Source organism: Crocodylus porosus, unplaced genomic scaffold (assembly GCF_001723895.1).
Source record: "Crocodylus porosus isolate Cpor-Errol unplaced genomic scaffold, CroPor_comp1, whole genome shotgun sequence".
NCBI lineage: Eukaryota > Metazoa > Chordata > Crocodylia > Crocodylidae > Crocodylus > Crocodylus porosus.
The window spans coordinates 24,955,645-24,971,761 of NW_017728886.1; the positions used below are offsets into that span (position 1 = coordinate 24,955,645).

A 16,117-nucleotide genomic window follows, 5' to 3' on the forward strand; every position below is an offset into this window, starting at 1 on the left:
CCTACATAAAGCTGGCAAGGGTGGATGAGTGCAGCTGATCTCCTACGTAGAGGCATTGCCACTGGCTTCATGAAGAAAGTCCTCCCCCAACCCAAACTGCTTTTTTCTGCATATTGAGGGTAGAGGGAAGAGGCCAGTTGTGGGCATGCAGTGAGAAGAAAGGGAGCACTACTAGTTAAAGCCCTGCTCCCACTTGCTCCATGGCTGGGGGCTGTCAGAGGTAAGGGGAACTATTTGGAGCTTGTAGTCTTGTTTGGGAGTGGTTTTGAGGGAAAGATGCTGTCAGGGGCCACACAAGGGACTGGAGGGGAGCAGTCATGGGCATCAAGAAAATTTTAGGGGTGAGGGGGTAACTGCGTGGTAGAGAGATCTGGGGTGAGATGGGGCTGGGGTTTTACAGGGGTAGGGATGTGTATGGGGCAGATGGAGTTTAGAACTGAGGGGTATGGTGGTACTGGGGGGAGAGGAGAGTAAAATGGGGTAGGAACAAGAGGGACTGTGGGAGAAAGGGGCCCAGGGACTGCAGTGAGGTTTGAATGTTCAAAGGAGGGCTAAATGCAGTATAAGGGGAGATGGTGAGCGGTCAGGGAACCTGAGGCAAGATGGGAACATGTCTGTGTAAGGTGCAGTGGATTCATGGAGGGAGTGACAGGGATAATGGGGTCTGATGGGTTTGTGGCATGATGGGGTGGGAGCTGAGTATGGAGTTATGTGGGATAACAGAAGACAGAGTGGAACCAGGGGGCATTTGAGGTGGCAGTGGCAATGCACAGAAAGCACTGAGGGGCATTTTGGAGTTGTGGTGGAGTGTCTGGCAGACCCACGTGTCAAGACACAGGGAGCGTTTCTGTCTGTGGCCAGGCTTGAGGGTGACATCAAGTACCTGCCCCGCTCTAGAGCCTATAGACTGCCACCTGACAGGCTGTTATATTTATTTTTGCTTAGGTCACATATAGCCCCTAGTCTATTAATAAGGTTTCTAGTTTCTTTTTAACTGAAGAAAAATATGCACTGTGTTATGGGATGATGCACCTCATCACCTGCACCTCCTTTTCAAAATCCTAGGTATATCCATGTGAATTACATATCAGATCTAGTCACTCATTCACATGGTATGCAATACTGTAACTAGAACTTCAGGAAGTTTCATGTCTCCTGGGTGAAATGATATCACAGAAATGTTGTGGAACTGCTCTAGTGCTAATATGTGTTCCAAGACTTTCAGGTGCAAAGACACTCATCATAGTTGAAGTAAGCAAATAAGACTGATGCTTTTGGACTATATAACCTACAGAACTTCTAGAGATATCATTAGTTTTATCTTTTAAATTCCTAGACTATGCAACCTGACTTTTTCTGAGAAAGTGAGTTTTTGGAGAAATTGCCAGCCCGTCTCCTTATATTAAAATAGGAGCACAGAATCAGTATCTAAATGAGTGTGGGGGGAACCAATGAAATAACTAACTGACACCTAAATCCTAATTCTGTTTTGTTCTTACCCTCCTGTTTGAATTTTTGCCATTGCTGCTTCAAGAGTCTCACTTTCAGAAGGTTGCAAGAATGCTGAAATCTTCTTTCTAAGTTCTGGCATTATTTTTTCTTTCTGTAAAGTGTAATGCATTAAAATCAATATAATAGTAACTATTCTTTTCCAGCAAAGAGTAGCATATTACATTGCAAATATATTGGTAATATAAACCAAAAAACTGCCTAAAATGCTAAACGAACTCTGCCCTTATCAAGTCTTTTACTAGGCGGATGGATAGAAGAAAGGAATACCCAATTGAACGTACATTTGAGACAGAAATAACTAGAAGCATCAGATGGCTGCCAGAGATTGATGAGAACCACCACTTTTGACACTCATTTGTTGCGTTTTGCACAACCTTTGTGACAAGAACAGGGAGGATGCATATATGAGGAGATAACCAGACTTGCTGGGGATTAAAGACAGCCAGAGAGAAAACCTCTATGAAATTTTGCTACAACTTGGAAACGGAGTCTGAGATGCATAGGTTAATGTGCATATGCCATGACACAAAGTCATTACCAAGCTTTAAATGGGGATTTTAGCACACATTATGTGGGGATTTTAATATAGCTTGTATCTGAATTTTAATACAGTGAGTTCCAAGGTGGTTGTTTTTATTAACTATTTAATGAACTGGTAGAGAAGAATTTGGCACTTTCATGAATTGTCTGGACACATAACAATAGATTTCACAGATTTTTAGGGTTGGAAGGGACCTCAGAAGACCATTGAGTCTGACCTCCTGCCCCTGGGCAGGAAAGAGTGCTGGTGTCAGATGGCCCCAGCCAGGTGTTTGTCCAGTCTCCTCTTAAAGACCTCCAATGCTTGCAAACAGACACCTACTGAGTTTTTAATAAATCACAGTCAAGACAAATATTTTAAATATCATCAATAACGAAATTAAACATATATAATAATGTGCACATTTACAGAACCCTAAATACCTTAAGAAGTGAATGTTTAACATGATGTCACATTTTTGCTTTTAAGGTCATCTGTGTTTGCACAGGGAAATAATATACATATATTCTCTGTGTCTTGGGATTTGGGGTGCTTATAGAAGGAAACTTCTACAGTGTGGAAGTATAATCTCCCATGGTTCACAATTTTCTTTACTGTTTTCTGGTATTAAAAGAGTAGAAAAGAACCTATTTCTAGGCAACATTACATGAATACCACACCTCAGTTTTTAACAAGTAACTGTTTATGGCTGAAAGGCATTTTAAAACATGAAATAACTTAAATTAACCTATAACAAATGTCAAGTATAAAGAAACACTGAGACTGCTGGAGCACACAGCCCCGCAGCACTGAAAGTTTAGTATTACTTTCCAGAAGAATATTAAAATTCTTTATCTGTGGAAAGGAGATACAGCTGAAGAAACATACCAGCAATTTTTTTGTTTCTTAAAAATACAAAAGGAAAGATAAAGACACAAAACTGTTCTGAAGGGTTTATCTAGAAAACAACCAGAATTACTGCTTTGTAGAAGCGAACTTTTTCTACTACCTGCCTATTGTTAAAATGGTTAACCATTTGCTACATACATACATTAACCTCCATTTTTTCTGTCTCTTTCATCTTCTGAAGTTCATTCTCCATTATCTGTTTCTCTTCTGCTAGTATCTGATATTCATTTTCTATCTTCTGGTATTTCTAAATAAAGATACTGATATTAGGCTATTTAATTACTAAAAATTTTAGTTTAATATTAAATACTACTAACTCTTAAAAAATATAAAACATCTAAACAAAAAAAATTACTCTACTATGTTTCCAGCTGGAAATGGTAGGAATGTTTCTCGGTGCCAAGTGCTTTCTGTAACTGGTGAATGAGAGGGGCACCTATCATATTCTAAGGAGGTGTCTATTGTTCACTAATGTGGAGTCCTTAGTTTTCTCCCAGATTTTTATATATTTCAACATTTCCATTTCTTGGACATATTAATTCTGTCTTAATTTTAAACTTAAAGTAAGCATGAATGTGTGTGTTCCCACCCTTGTCCTCCCCCTCCTTCCACTCTCTCCTTATATTTTTTTATAACCACTATTTCCTTGTATATTTTATAATGTTATATAATATTTTAAAGCAGGAAGGGCCAACCTATGGTATGCATGCCAAATATGGAACAGGAAGCCTCTGTGGCACACAGCAGACTAGAGAGTGGACAGACAGCAGATAAGGCAGGGAGCAGAAAACAGAGTAGCAGATTGGGCAGGGAACACAGGGCAGAAAACAAAAAGCAGAAGAGCAAATCAGACAGGGAGTACAGGGTAGAGAGAAGAAAGCTTAGCAGCCAATTAGGAAGGGGAAGGGGATCACAGTGGCACTCAGGGATACGGGGGTAATATATGCCACACCTGTCAAAAAGGTTGGCACCTACTGTTTTAACGCACATGCCTCAAAATCCAAGCAAATGAAAGATAAATAGATTCAGAACCATCTGTTATAAGTGGGTTCATATTATTTCTCTGGGTCTTTTAATTCCCTGCTACTTGAGAGCAAGACTTTTCCGAAGTTCTTCTGAAGGGATGAGGATCTTCCAGAAAAATAAAGGCTCTTACCTCAAACCATATTCTACGAAAGTCACTATTTTAAAATTAAAATGTAAGTATACTTACACCCTCAAGAACATCTTGTTCATTTAAAATTCTGAAAAACAAAACATGGCATACTTTTTTTTTTTCGTTTTTCATCGCTGAATCTTAGTTGAGACAAAATTATATGCAATCTATATCATTTTTAAAAAGCACTTCATGAAATGACTTAATCTCGTTTATTTATGTTTAAAATGAACAAAATGTAGAGAGTGAATGAACAAAGTGAGTGTCTGTGGTCAGACAGGAATGTCTATAATGTGTTAAACCCAGGATAACTAACTATTTAAGGAAGACACATCATAACTATATATCTATCTGGACATAAAGTGTAAAGAGAATTCCCATTTTCTTGTGAGACTTTTGCATCCATTACTTCTGTAGAATAAAATCAACAGAGTAGTCAACGATAAAGATCCACAAACCTCCTACAAGCAGAGGTCTCAAAACCAGAATGGTCAGTCCTATCTTTTTATAAGGCGTAGTAGATTCCTGAATTGGCAGAGATGAACCTAGGGGCTAAGAGTTTCTGACAAGAAGAGGTCAGGGACAAAGATTTTCAATCAGTTCTGGTCAATGTTGCTCCAGAGCAGTGGCTCAGTGCTGATTAACTGGGTGCTGATGATCTGAGAATTTTATTAAGCAGATGCATGCAAAGTTTTATCTCATATGTCTTTCTTCTACTTGGTGTTAAGGACTGACAAATGTTGCACTGGTTGGATATACCAGACACTGAGGGACTAAAAACACTTTAAGTAGAACTCAGAATCAATCCTTTTTAAGAAGTGCAGTTTCAGGAACTCAGATGGGAATGGTTGGAGAACACAGTATGAGTACTGCTAAGGTTAAAAGTCTCCAAGTTAAAGGCTCAGGAATCAGCACACACATGGAAGAATAAGTAATAATTGCTTCACACAAAGCAGTGGTAATTATTTCAATTCATTAAAAATGGTTTTGGTTGCAAATTATCATACGATGAGACAAAGTGCTATTTTTATGCATAGAGGTCATGTAACAATGCATGTAATTATCCTCCTGTTCAGACACTAGTCTTACCTTTGTAACTTATTTGTCTGTCTTTCAAATACTTTTATTATTTCTAATATGCGAGTATTCATTACTTCAATAGTTTCTGCAAGATAAAAATTGTGAAACATTTGCTGTATAAGACCATCTAAAAGAATCTTACAAAACGGAAACTAATTTTTGTTTTATTTTCTTACATATTACTTATTCTCTATTAGTTTTTCTTTAAAAAAAGGAGGAAAAAATCAATGATAAGCAATCCTATACTAACAAAAACATACATGATGAGGAAAAGATTTCAGTTCAGATGTCTCAGTGTAAATAAGTACAGACATGTCAAATATAACTCCTAGTGGAGAAGAGATTTGCTGCCCTCCCTCAACAAGAGGACTTGTCCAAAGTATTTTAACCACTGTGCTATAGAATAGATTCCATATTTTAAGAGAATGGTCCAGAGATGAGCAACTAAAATGATAAATGGGTTGGAAAGCAAGCTGTATAAGAAAATGTTGAGAGAATTAGGTATGCTCAGTTTGGAGAAAAGGAGATTAAGGGGGGGGGGACTTGATAGCAGTTTTCAAATATTTGAAAAGCTACCATAAAAAGAGAACTGTTGGCTTTATATTGCACCAAAATAGATTTAGATTATATTTTAGGAAAAACTTCTTACTGTTAGAGCAGTCAGGCAGTGACAATAATTGCCCAGGGAAGTTGTGAAAACCTTTTCACTGGAGGTTTTCAATAGCATTCCTGCATTTGTGCTGGGGGTTGGACCAGACGACTCTTGAGGTCCCTTCCTAACGAATGCTTCTGTGTAATGAAAAAACAGCCCTGGCAGCAAAAAACAAAGCCCAGGGATTCCCTGCTTCCACAGAAGTGCCTATATCTATAGACTATAGAAGCACGCTCCTTCTAATCTGCACTCTTTACTCCAGAAGACATCCTCATCTGTAGCGTACATGTCATGTATCTGTTACCACTGAAATTTCACCCCTGAGTAGCCATTTGTTCAAGGCTAATGGATTCTCTCACCGCCTAGTGGCCAGGTGCTCTAACAACACTAACTTCAGGTAGGCAGCTTGGGAGATCTGGTTGTGTGCCCCACTCAATACTACCAAGTTACTTTCTTGAGAAGTAAAATGTCTGTGTTAAATGTCTTTGGAGTAAAAAGTGTCCTATGTCTGCAGCCTAAATCTCTCCATTTAAAGTCCAGTGAATGTAGGCATCCTAACTCAACTTTGTAGAGTCTGGTTCTGGAACCAAGTGCCTAAGATTTGCGTGCCCAAAAGTTCATCTTTGCTACACCTAAGTCACTTTTTTTTAATCTGGATGTCCAAAAGACTTTAAACTTTATATCTTGCAAGTAAAATATTAATTCCATTCTTGAAAGAGGGAGATGTGAGGGAAAAATATGAGTAAATTAAATGCTTTGTTCAAATAAGAATTTGTGACAACTTTGAAGTGAAACGTCAAGCGTGTTCTCAGAAATACCTTGTCTGGATAAAAATCAGAACCTAACTTAGAGCAGTCATCTTGCTGATACAACAGCAATTAAAAATGTAGTTTTTAGAGGTGCACTGATACATTGGTCTGATATCAGATCAGCACAGACATAAAGAAAATTGATCGTATCAGAAATAACCCTGATGTGGCCAATACATGCCCGTGTGTATGTGCACCCACAGCACAGCATGCAGGCAGCAAGAAGAGAGCCCAACAGCTTGGAGAGCTGCATGCAGGTGGTAAGTCTGGTGTGGTGGAAGGGGAGTGGGAGGACAGATCAAGGCCCTCCACATTGAGGGAGGAGTGGGGCTGGGGCAGTGACTGGGGCAAGTGCTGCCCAGCTGAGGTGGGGCAGGCACAGGATAGAGCCACAGCTCATCTGGGGAGGGGGAAAGGGCGGGGAGCGGGTGGCTCCTACCACTGTACGTTACTTGTCTGGGAGAGGATGGTGGGGGGGCAGGGTGCCCCCAGATCTGCATAGGGCGGGGCAGGGCAAGGCAGGACAGGAAGAGCCCCACAAAGGCCCCATCCCCAGGCCCTCCTGGATAAGCCATGGAAGCCACCGGACAAGCAATCAAGTGGCTCCCAAATGAGCAGCACACACTGCTGGAAGCTCCCCCACACACCCTCAATAAGCCATGGCTCTGTCTTGTGCCCACCCCACCCTGGCTGGGCAGGCCTTGCCCTGGCCCCTGCCCCACTCCTCCCTCTCCACAGAGGTCTTGATCTGTGCCCCTTCCCCTCCACCACACCAGACTTACCAGCTGGAGGCAGCTCTCCAAGCTGCCAGGCTGGTATCAGAAATCAGATCAGTATTGGCCAATATAACTCCTTAAAAATCAGCTATCAGTATCAGTCCCAAAAAAATCTCTATCAATGCACCCCTAGTAGTTTTCATGTAAAGATGTAACAGGGAGCTTATTGATATGGGTTCAAAGGTGAAAGATAAAATTAAGGTCCCAAGGAGAGACCAGTTCTTTAGGGAAAACATTTTGTCAGATAACAAAAAAACATAAGCCTCTCTTTAGAAGTGTGATGTACAGAAACAGCAGACAGACAACAAAAGGAAAACCTTGTCCATTTATCCAAGTAACTTTTGGCTTGCACTACCCAGATATAAATTCCACCAGTTTTGGATATTGACATAAACTGCACTGAAATCACAAAGATACAGGATGCAACTACCCTAGGGTAGCCCACACAACTAGGCAGCATACCTCACAACTAGGTGGCAAAAGGTAATATAGTCTGTTTGCTATAGCAAAGGACTATTTTGGGATGGATGTAGACAGATAAAACATAAACCAGTGTATCTTACACCAATAGTATTTAACCCTGAAAAAAGCAGAAGAAATTTTTATACCAAATCGGGCAATTTTCCCTGGTTTAGGGATTTCTATAATCTGTCTGAAAACATTTTGGTTTTTTTTACTCTGATGTAACACCAATTGCACTCATGTAAGTTTCACTCATTCCAGCGCATTGTCTCGGGAAATCTTTCCTGGAGAGGACTAAAGTGTCTTGTATAACTACAGACCAGGATTTTTTCAAACTCAGTCTGGTCTTGAAACAGAGGGATTCTAGTAATGAGTAAATCTCATCTCTTAATGCTGTTATCAATAGGACTACATGGGGGTAACATCCTTGGCAGGTAAATAGACAGATTTAATATTTTAAAAAATTACAGTTATTGGCCATGTTGATAATATTTAGATGATTCTGGTGACACCTAAGTGATGCTGGGATTCTGGTAAGTCAGAGTCAAGAGATGTGTGTTCACTTAGGTCTTCAGAAATAACATCAAGACTTTCCTCCTCTGGAGCTAGAAGTCTGACACTTGTTTGCCTCAGATAGGGTTGCCCTCTAAGAAGACCTGTTCCAAGAAAATGTCTCACGCTATCATAATTGGAGAAATGCCTTGTTAGCTTGTCCACCAAAGTGTTCTGCAGATCAGGTAAGTAAACTATGAAGAAAGAGATCAGGAGCCGAATATACTTCTTGATTAATATAATAGGAATGCTTCTTGATTAAAATGGGGAAGATTCTTTTTATAAGCAGTGTTTATAAAATAGGGCCACTGTGTTGTCTATAACTTGGAATTAACTTGAATGCATGGTAAAAATATATCCAAAGTTCTATATTATGTCAAGTGCAAGTAAATTTTATATGCAACCACATTTCCTGGAGAGTTCAAAGATTTTGTGGCAGTAGGCCAGTCTTGTGTGCTTATTTCTGTTATTGGCAGACAAGTTTCTTTGGGTAAATCTGGTATCTTTTATTAGACCAACTCAAATAGCTGTAAAAATTGTTCTTAGCAAGCTTTCAGGCACAAATGCCCTTCGTCAGGCTGAGGAAGCATCTGCAGATGGTCTGTGCTCTTCCTGGGTTGAGTGGTAAAGCATCCAGAAGCCAATATGTATGCAAGAAAGCCAGTCAGTGAAAATGTGAATTCAGGTAGTCAATGGGCAAGGGACCGGTGCTGGGGGGAGGAGAATGAATGTAGCTGTAATCAAAGGATGAGATAGGAGGGTGGATGGGCAGAAGGAATGAGAATAGCTGGTAAAAAGTGGAGGGTTCACCTGGGGAGTCAGATGTTAGGCAGGTTATAATATGTCATAAATCCAATGTCTATATTTAGTCCATGATTTTTTGTATCCAGTAGATTGATGAACTGGAGTTGATAGGCTTGTTTGTAAAAGGTATTTTATAAATTCCCTTTGAGAATATAACTGAGAGATTGGAGAGAGGGTGGTTTTCTTGTGAGAAATGTGCCCCCACAGATAACTGGATATTCTTGTCTTTGATAGATTTACAATGTGTGGTCATTCTGGAGCGTGCTTGTCATTTGGTTTTTCCTACATATTTCCATCAAAGCATATGGTGCACTGGATGAGCTATATTACATTTCTGGAGGTGCAGGTGTAAGATCCAGGAATGTTGATGTTTCTGTTGTCGGGGGTAGTGGAGATGTGTTGGCTGGTTTTACATTTCTTGTCCTGGCATAGTCTGGATCCATTCAGTGTGTTTTCGGCCATAGCAAGTTTACTTCTGATGATGAGGATGGCAAGGCTCAGTGCTTGCTTAAAGGGTAGGGTGAGTGGTTCTGGGAAGCTCGCTCTGAGACTTGGGTCTCCTTCTAGTATGGGCTGCAAAGGTCTGAGGATTTTCTGTACAGGTTCCAAGGAGGGATGATATGTCATAACCAGTGGTATGCAATTCATGGGGGGGTGTTTCTTCTGCATGGCAGCAATTCTTCATGTGGTATCTGGGTGGCTTTTTCAAAAGTGTGATCTATCTCCCTGGAAGAATGTTCTTGTTGAGTGAAGGCCCTTTTGAGATTTGGTGATCACAGGTGTTCTCCTTAGTGCAAATGTGGTGGTATCAGAGGGCTTAGCTATACATTACAGCTTGCTTGGTGTGTTTAGGATGATTGCTGGTTCTGTGGGTTTTTTGTATATGGTGATCTGTATTGTACCATTCTGGATAGTGACCATCATGTCTAAAAAGTGAATGTTGGTTTTGGAGTATTCCAGAGATAGTCTGATGGAGAGCTGCTGCATGTTGAATTTCTGATGGAAATCAATCAGATTGCAGGTTTTCAGTCCAAACGACAAAGATGTCCTTGATATATCTTAAGTATAGCAAGGGTTTGATGGTGCAGTCCTTGAGGAAATTTTCTTCCAGGCAGCTCATGAAAAGGTTGGCATACTGTGGGGCCATTTTGGTGCCCATAGCTGTGCCCATGGTCTGGAGGATCTGTTGGTTATTGAAAGTGAAGTTGATGTGTTTGAGAACAAAGTGTATAAGTCCAGTAATAACTTTGGGTCTGTACACTGAGTTGCAATACTGTTCTTGCAGATATGTATGGCAGTCTTGAATGCCACCCAGGTGTGGGATGTTAGTATATCATCTGGTAATGTCCATGGTGGCAAGGAGGGTGTTGCTCGGAAGGTGGTCTATGTCTAAGTTTTCGTAGAAAGTCTGTTGCATCTTGGATAAAACTTGCTCTTTGGGTGACAAGAGGTTTTAGGATTGATTCGATGAAATCTGATATTTTGTTAGTGAGGTTGGATATCATAGGTCTGCCAGGGTTCCCTTGTTTGTGAATTTTATAGTAGGTGGTATCAGAGAGTTGTCTGTTGGCTTCCTTTATGTAGTCTAGTCTTCAGGACTAAGGATAATGATAGGTCCTCCTTCATCCATTGATTTTATTACTATTTGGTGGTTTGAGCTTAGGGATTCTATGGTACTTCTCTCTGAGAGGGAGAGGTTGTTATAGTGGTGTGTGTTGTTAATTATTTAATTGTTCATTCTTTCTCTGAAGCAGTCAGTATAGTGGTCAAGTTTGGGATTCTGTTATTAGCATCTCAGATTGAAAAAGTATGAAAAATGTTCCTTTGCAAACATTGTTGAGTTCTTTCCACCATTTCAGAAAGGAGGGAGCCAGCAGTGGCAAAGAGGCATACCTTTGCCTCTCCCCGTATCTGCCCATGTGTATATATGCCTGAGAACACAAACAAGTTTTCACCAGGGTGTTTAGAATAGATTCTATCTACTAGAGTAGACATGTTCTCTTATCTGTCATAATTTAAATAAACCCAGCAAATAGAAAACAGTAAACAAGAATTTCCCAAGAGGTTTGGAGGGGAAGGTGCCTGTGGCTTTGTTGCTTTTATGGCAAGGACAAGGAAGAAAAGATAATGGTGAATGATACAACGAGAGATTATATGAATAACTGAAAAGAAAATTAGGATAAGATATAGAAGCTGTCATCTGCATATTACCCCTGAAAGAAGTTATTCATACACAACGTGTGATCTGACAGAATTTATGGAAAAGTAGATCAAGCCAAAAATAATGGGTTAAGACAGACAGTTGCAGACTTGATACAGGGGGGAAGGCTGTGCAGACAATTTCAAGCTCAGGAGCTGCTGGCAAATCAAGAGGATGTAGAGTGCAGACTCTTAGAAGGTAGTGGCTCTTAAAGGGCAATGATAAACCACAAAGCGGAGTCTAGAGTGGTCACCTCAGGCCTCCAAGCATGCTGTTAGAGACCACAGAAAAATTCACTGGGATAGAACTGAGAATCTGTCATAGGTCTGGATTTGAATAAACAAAAATATCTAATGCTACTAGAAGGATAAGTATTACTTGAAATTGTGGCTTTATGAGAGATTTTAAATTCCCCGATATAGATACCTGGAGTGACAACAGGAGTGACTAGAAATAACGGTCACAAACTGGCAAAGGGTAAATTCAGATTAGACATCAGGAGGCGCTACTTCACTGTCAAGGCAGCTAGGATCTGGATCCAACTTCCAAGTGAAGTGGTGCTGGCTCCTACCTTGGGGGTCTTTAAGACAAAGTTAGACAAGCACCTTGCTGGGTCATTTGACCCCAGTACTCTTTCCTGCCACGGCAGGGAGTTGGACTTGATGATCTGCTCAGGTCCCTTCCGACCCTAGAAACTATGAAACTACCTAATAATGGCAGCATCTAGTTATTCTTAGATCTGACAGGTGAAAATAAAATCTTTCAGCTTCCAGTCCTATGTTCGGAAGCAATGGTTCTGATTGCCCTTACAAGATTCACCTTTTAAAGTGGTATTAACTTGGATTTTTCCATATTGTTTTCAGACCAAATACATTAATAGAGAATATAACAAAGATCCTGAAAGGCAAGAGTTGCCACCAGCTTCCAAGTTCTAAGGAATTATGTAAAAATGGGTACCAGAGGCTCTTTTGGACAAAAGGTTGCTGATGAATGCAAAGAACTGGACTCAAAGGACTGGAAAGGACCTTCTAAACAAATATTCCTAAATCTACCTCAGTAGACTGACCTCCTCTGCAAAATCAGCCCCTTGAAGTTAAGATCATCGTCTCATTGCCACCACTAAGGCCACAGATCTAGAGGCAATGTTGCTTGTATACAGCGCAGCTTGAAAAGTAGTCTTGGATGCTAGGCCTTTGGTAGCAAATACAGAGAACCTCCCTTTACTATCAAACAACCATTTATCTACAAATGCCAGAATGTTTTCTTAATTCATAAAAATCATGGTATGCCAATAAGGCCTGGTAGCCTGCAAGCCTGCTAAAGGACATCCCTTGTGACCAAACAAATCTCAAAATTTTGGCTCACTTCCTTTCATCATCACTTTGGTACTCGTTGGTGACCAGTACCGTGTAAGTAGAAAAATTTAGCTGCAACGGAAGGCCTTTCCTTTGGTATTTCTGGAACAAGTCTATCAAGCTATTTGAGTAGCCATTAACTGCATTAGTTAGGAGGTATAGTCTCCCAGAAGTTAAACAATGTAAAACGTATCTTAGCATGCAAGATGGTTCTTGAGTCTCTTTAGGAGGTAACTGAAAGAAGTCAGCTGTCCTTTTAAAAAGGTCCGGAAACAGTATAAAAATATTCAAGTGTGGTGAGACAACTGGAACTACAGCTTTCTCCAGAGAGCAAGAAATGACCACAGGGTCCTGTAAGCATAGGTGGAGGAAGAAAAACTGGGGAGGTCTGAGCGTGTGTGCACATGCCCTCTCCCCCACAGCAGGTAAGTCTGCGAGGGAAGTTGCAGGGTAAAGGGAAAGGGCTATGGGAGGGCAGGGCGTGGGACTAAGCCACGAGGGGGCAGAGAAGGGAAGCAGCTTGCCCTGGTGCTGGTGCTGGTGCCGGCAGCACTGCAGACCTGGCTCCTCTGCATGTCCCACTAGCAGGAGCTGGGAAGAGCCAAGGCAGCAACCAAATCCTCCCTCCCACCTACCCAACTCCATACACCTGGCCCCGGTCCCACATGCAGGGCTGCCCTGTGGCCAAGCAGGCTGCTCGCTCTGCCCACCTTTGTATTGGCAGTGGGTCCAGGCTGCTGGACCTGGAGGCAGGTGCTGTGTGCATCTCAACAAGTGCTCAACTCAGTGAGGTTTGCCAGGTAGCCAGTTAACTCTGTTGGCTGTAGCATGGTGTTAATAATCCAAAGGTCATAGGTTCAGTCCCTGTATGGGCCACCAAACTTGTCATCCTGTTTCTCCTCCACCCTTTTGCCTTCATGTGCAACAACTACCCTTCTTGGGAGGGAAGGAGGCACAGTAGACACTGCCTGCATGACTCTGCTCCAGGAATGGCTGCTGTGCAGGGGCAAGAGAACAACCATGTTCCTGGGAGGTGTGGGCAGCACATAAGGTGGTGCTTCACCCATGGCAGCAGGAGTTTTAGCAGTGGAGCACCTCCTGTGCTGGGGTGAAGGGAAGGGCAGAGCAGGGTGCAAAACAGCCCCAAGCATGGGCACTTCCACTATGTATCCCTTCCTCTCCTGCCCCTGCCCCTTCTATGCATAGCAGGATCTTCAGTCCCTCACCCCGCTGGCTGTGCAGTGCCTGCCCATCCCCACTCCCTCCCTCATTGCTATGCCTGCTCTCCTCCCCACCCCTGCTGCAGCCACTGGGAGCCCGCGGCTGGGCTGCCTTGTGGCCCTACCGCTGCCCTACACTTGTGGAGCTAAGCTCCATTAGCCCCCCTTCCACCAACTATGCCTGTAAGCTACTTAAATGGGGTGGATTCTCCTCAGGTTGAGAAGGGACTCAAGTGGGCTGTTCAACAGGAGCATAGGTGGGTGATATTTCAGAAAGATGTCCTTACCTGAATCATCAACTAGCCTCACCGGGGCAGGGAGCTGCAGGAAGACAAGGAGACACCACCCAAGCAAGACAGGTAACAAATGCAAGGAGTGCCCAGGTAAGAAACAGGGGTCCAGACAGTCTCCCAAATCGGGGGGTGGCACACGCAGCTAGGCAAGGCCTTAAATGCCTATATACCAATGCTTGTAGTATGGGGAATAAACAGGAGGAACTCGCCCTCAGAATAGCCAGTTCAGACCCAGACATAACAGGGCTTACAGAAACGTGGTGGGATTCATCCCACGACTGGGCAGTCAGCATTAGGGGCTATAGGTTTTACAGGCAGGATAGAGAAGGAAGGAAAGGTGGGGGTGTGGCACTCTATGTCAAGGAGCAATACACATCCTCTGCCAGCAGAACAGGTTCAGAGGAGGGGCAAGCTTAAGTTCTCTGGGTCAAGATACAAGGGGGCCGTGGGGAGAGGGATCTAATGGTGGGGGTCTACTACAGACCCCCCAACCACGGGAAGGAGCTGAACCGGGAATTTTCAGGCCAGCTTGTAGAGGCACTTAAGGCAAGGGATGTAGTTGTTACGCGTGATTTAAATTACCCGGACATCTGCTGGGAGGAAGTCAGCCAGGTCAGACCATTCCAGGAGGTTCCTGGCCGAGATACAGGACCTCCACTTAATTCAGGAGGTGCACAGTCCCACCAGAGGAAATGCCCTGTTGGACCTGGTCCTGGCCACAGGAGACAACCTGGTAAGGGGCCTCCAGGCTCTTGATCACCTGGGTGATAGCGACCATTGCTCGCTGGAATTCACCATCCAGCACAAGGTGTCAAGGGCCTGCAGCAAGGTGGTAGCCCTAGACTTCAAGAGGACCAACTTCAACAAGTTGAGATTAGTGGGAGAGGTGCTGGGGTTCCCGAGAGCAGGGGAACTCAGTGCCCAAGATGAGTGGTTGTTCCTTAAGGAGACGATACTCAGGGCCCAAGGAGTGACCATCCCAACAAGCAAGGGGGACAAGAGTGCCCGAAAGCCCCCCTGGCTCACCAAGGGCGTACGGGAATGCCTGATTGCCAAAAAGGTGTCATACAACCAGTGGAAGGGGGATGCTATCTCCAAAGAGGAGTATACGTCCTCTGCTCAGGCCCATAGGGGGGCTCTCAGGAAACCTAAGGTGGACATAAAGCTAGGACTAGCGTCCAAAATCAGAGAATAAAAAGTCCTTTTTCAAGTATATAGGGAGGATGAAGAAAGCACCGGGAAATGTGGGGCCCTTGCAAGATTCTCTGGGCAATCTGGTGGTTGCGCCAGAGGAGAAAGCAGACCTCTTTAACCAATTCTTCACCTCCATTTTCTTGTGCGGGGACCAGGACTTCCCCACCGTGATGCAAGACAGACTTGAGGGGAACGCCTCCAGACCTCAGGTTGGGAAGGACCGGGTTAGAGAGCTTCTGGAGGGGCTGGATGTGTTCAGATCAGCGCATCCAGATGTTCTCCACCCCAGGGTGTTGAGGGAGCTAACAGGGGTTGGTTATTGCAGGGCCCTTGGCACAGCTTTACGAGCACTCATGGTGCTCAGGCCAGGTGCCAGATGATTGCAAGATAGCCAACGTGCTCCCCATCTTTAAAAAAGGGAGGAGGGAGGACCCGGGCAACTATAGGTCTTACCTCAATCCTAGGGAAACTCTTTGAAAAGATCCTCAAGGAGCACATCTGTGATTGGCCAGCTTCAGGGATGATGCTCAAGGGCAACCAGCACGGTTTCATTAGGGGCAGGTCATGTCAGACCAACCTGATTGCCTTTTATGATCAGGTCACAAAAGCATCAGATGCAGATG

At 43.1% G+C, this 16,117-nt stretch overlaps 1 protein-coding gene across 1 annotated transcript in view; it reads right to left on the reverse strand.

The window, feature by feature from the left end:
- CCDC7 (coiled-coil domain containing 7) overlaps positions 1–16,117 on the reverse strand; it is a 75,000-nt gene that overhangs the window by 18,929 nt on the left and 39,954 nt on the right. Inside the window, exons 11-14 of the mRNA XM_019529147.1 lie at positions 5,187–5,262; positions 4,155–4,185; positions 3,090–3,188; positions 1,500–1,603 (exon numbers count right to left, since the gene is read on the reverse strand). Coding sequence (XP_019384692.1) covers positions 1,500–1,603; positions 3,090–3,188; positions 4,155–4,185; positions 5,187–5,262 — 310 coding nt within the window. The remainder of the gene's footprint in view (positions 1–1,499; positions 1,604–3,089; positions 3,189–4,154; positions 4,186–5,186; positions 5,263–16,117) is intronic.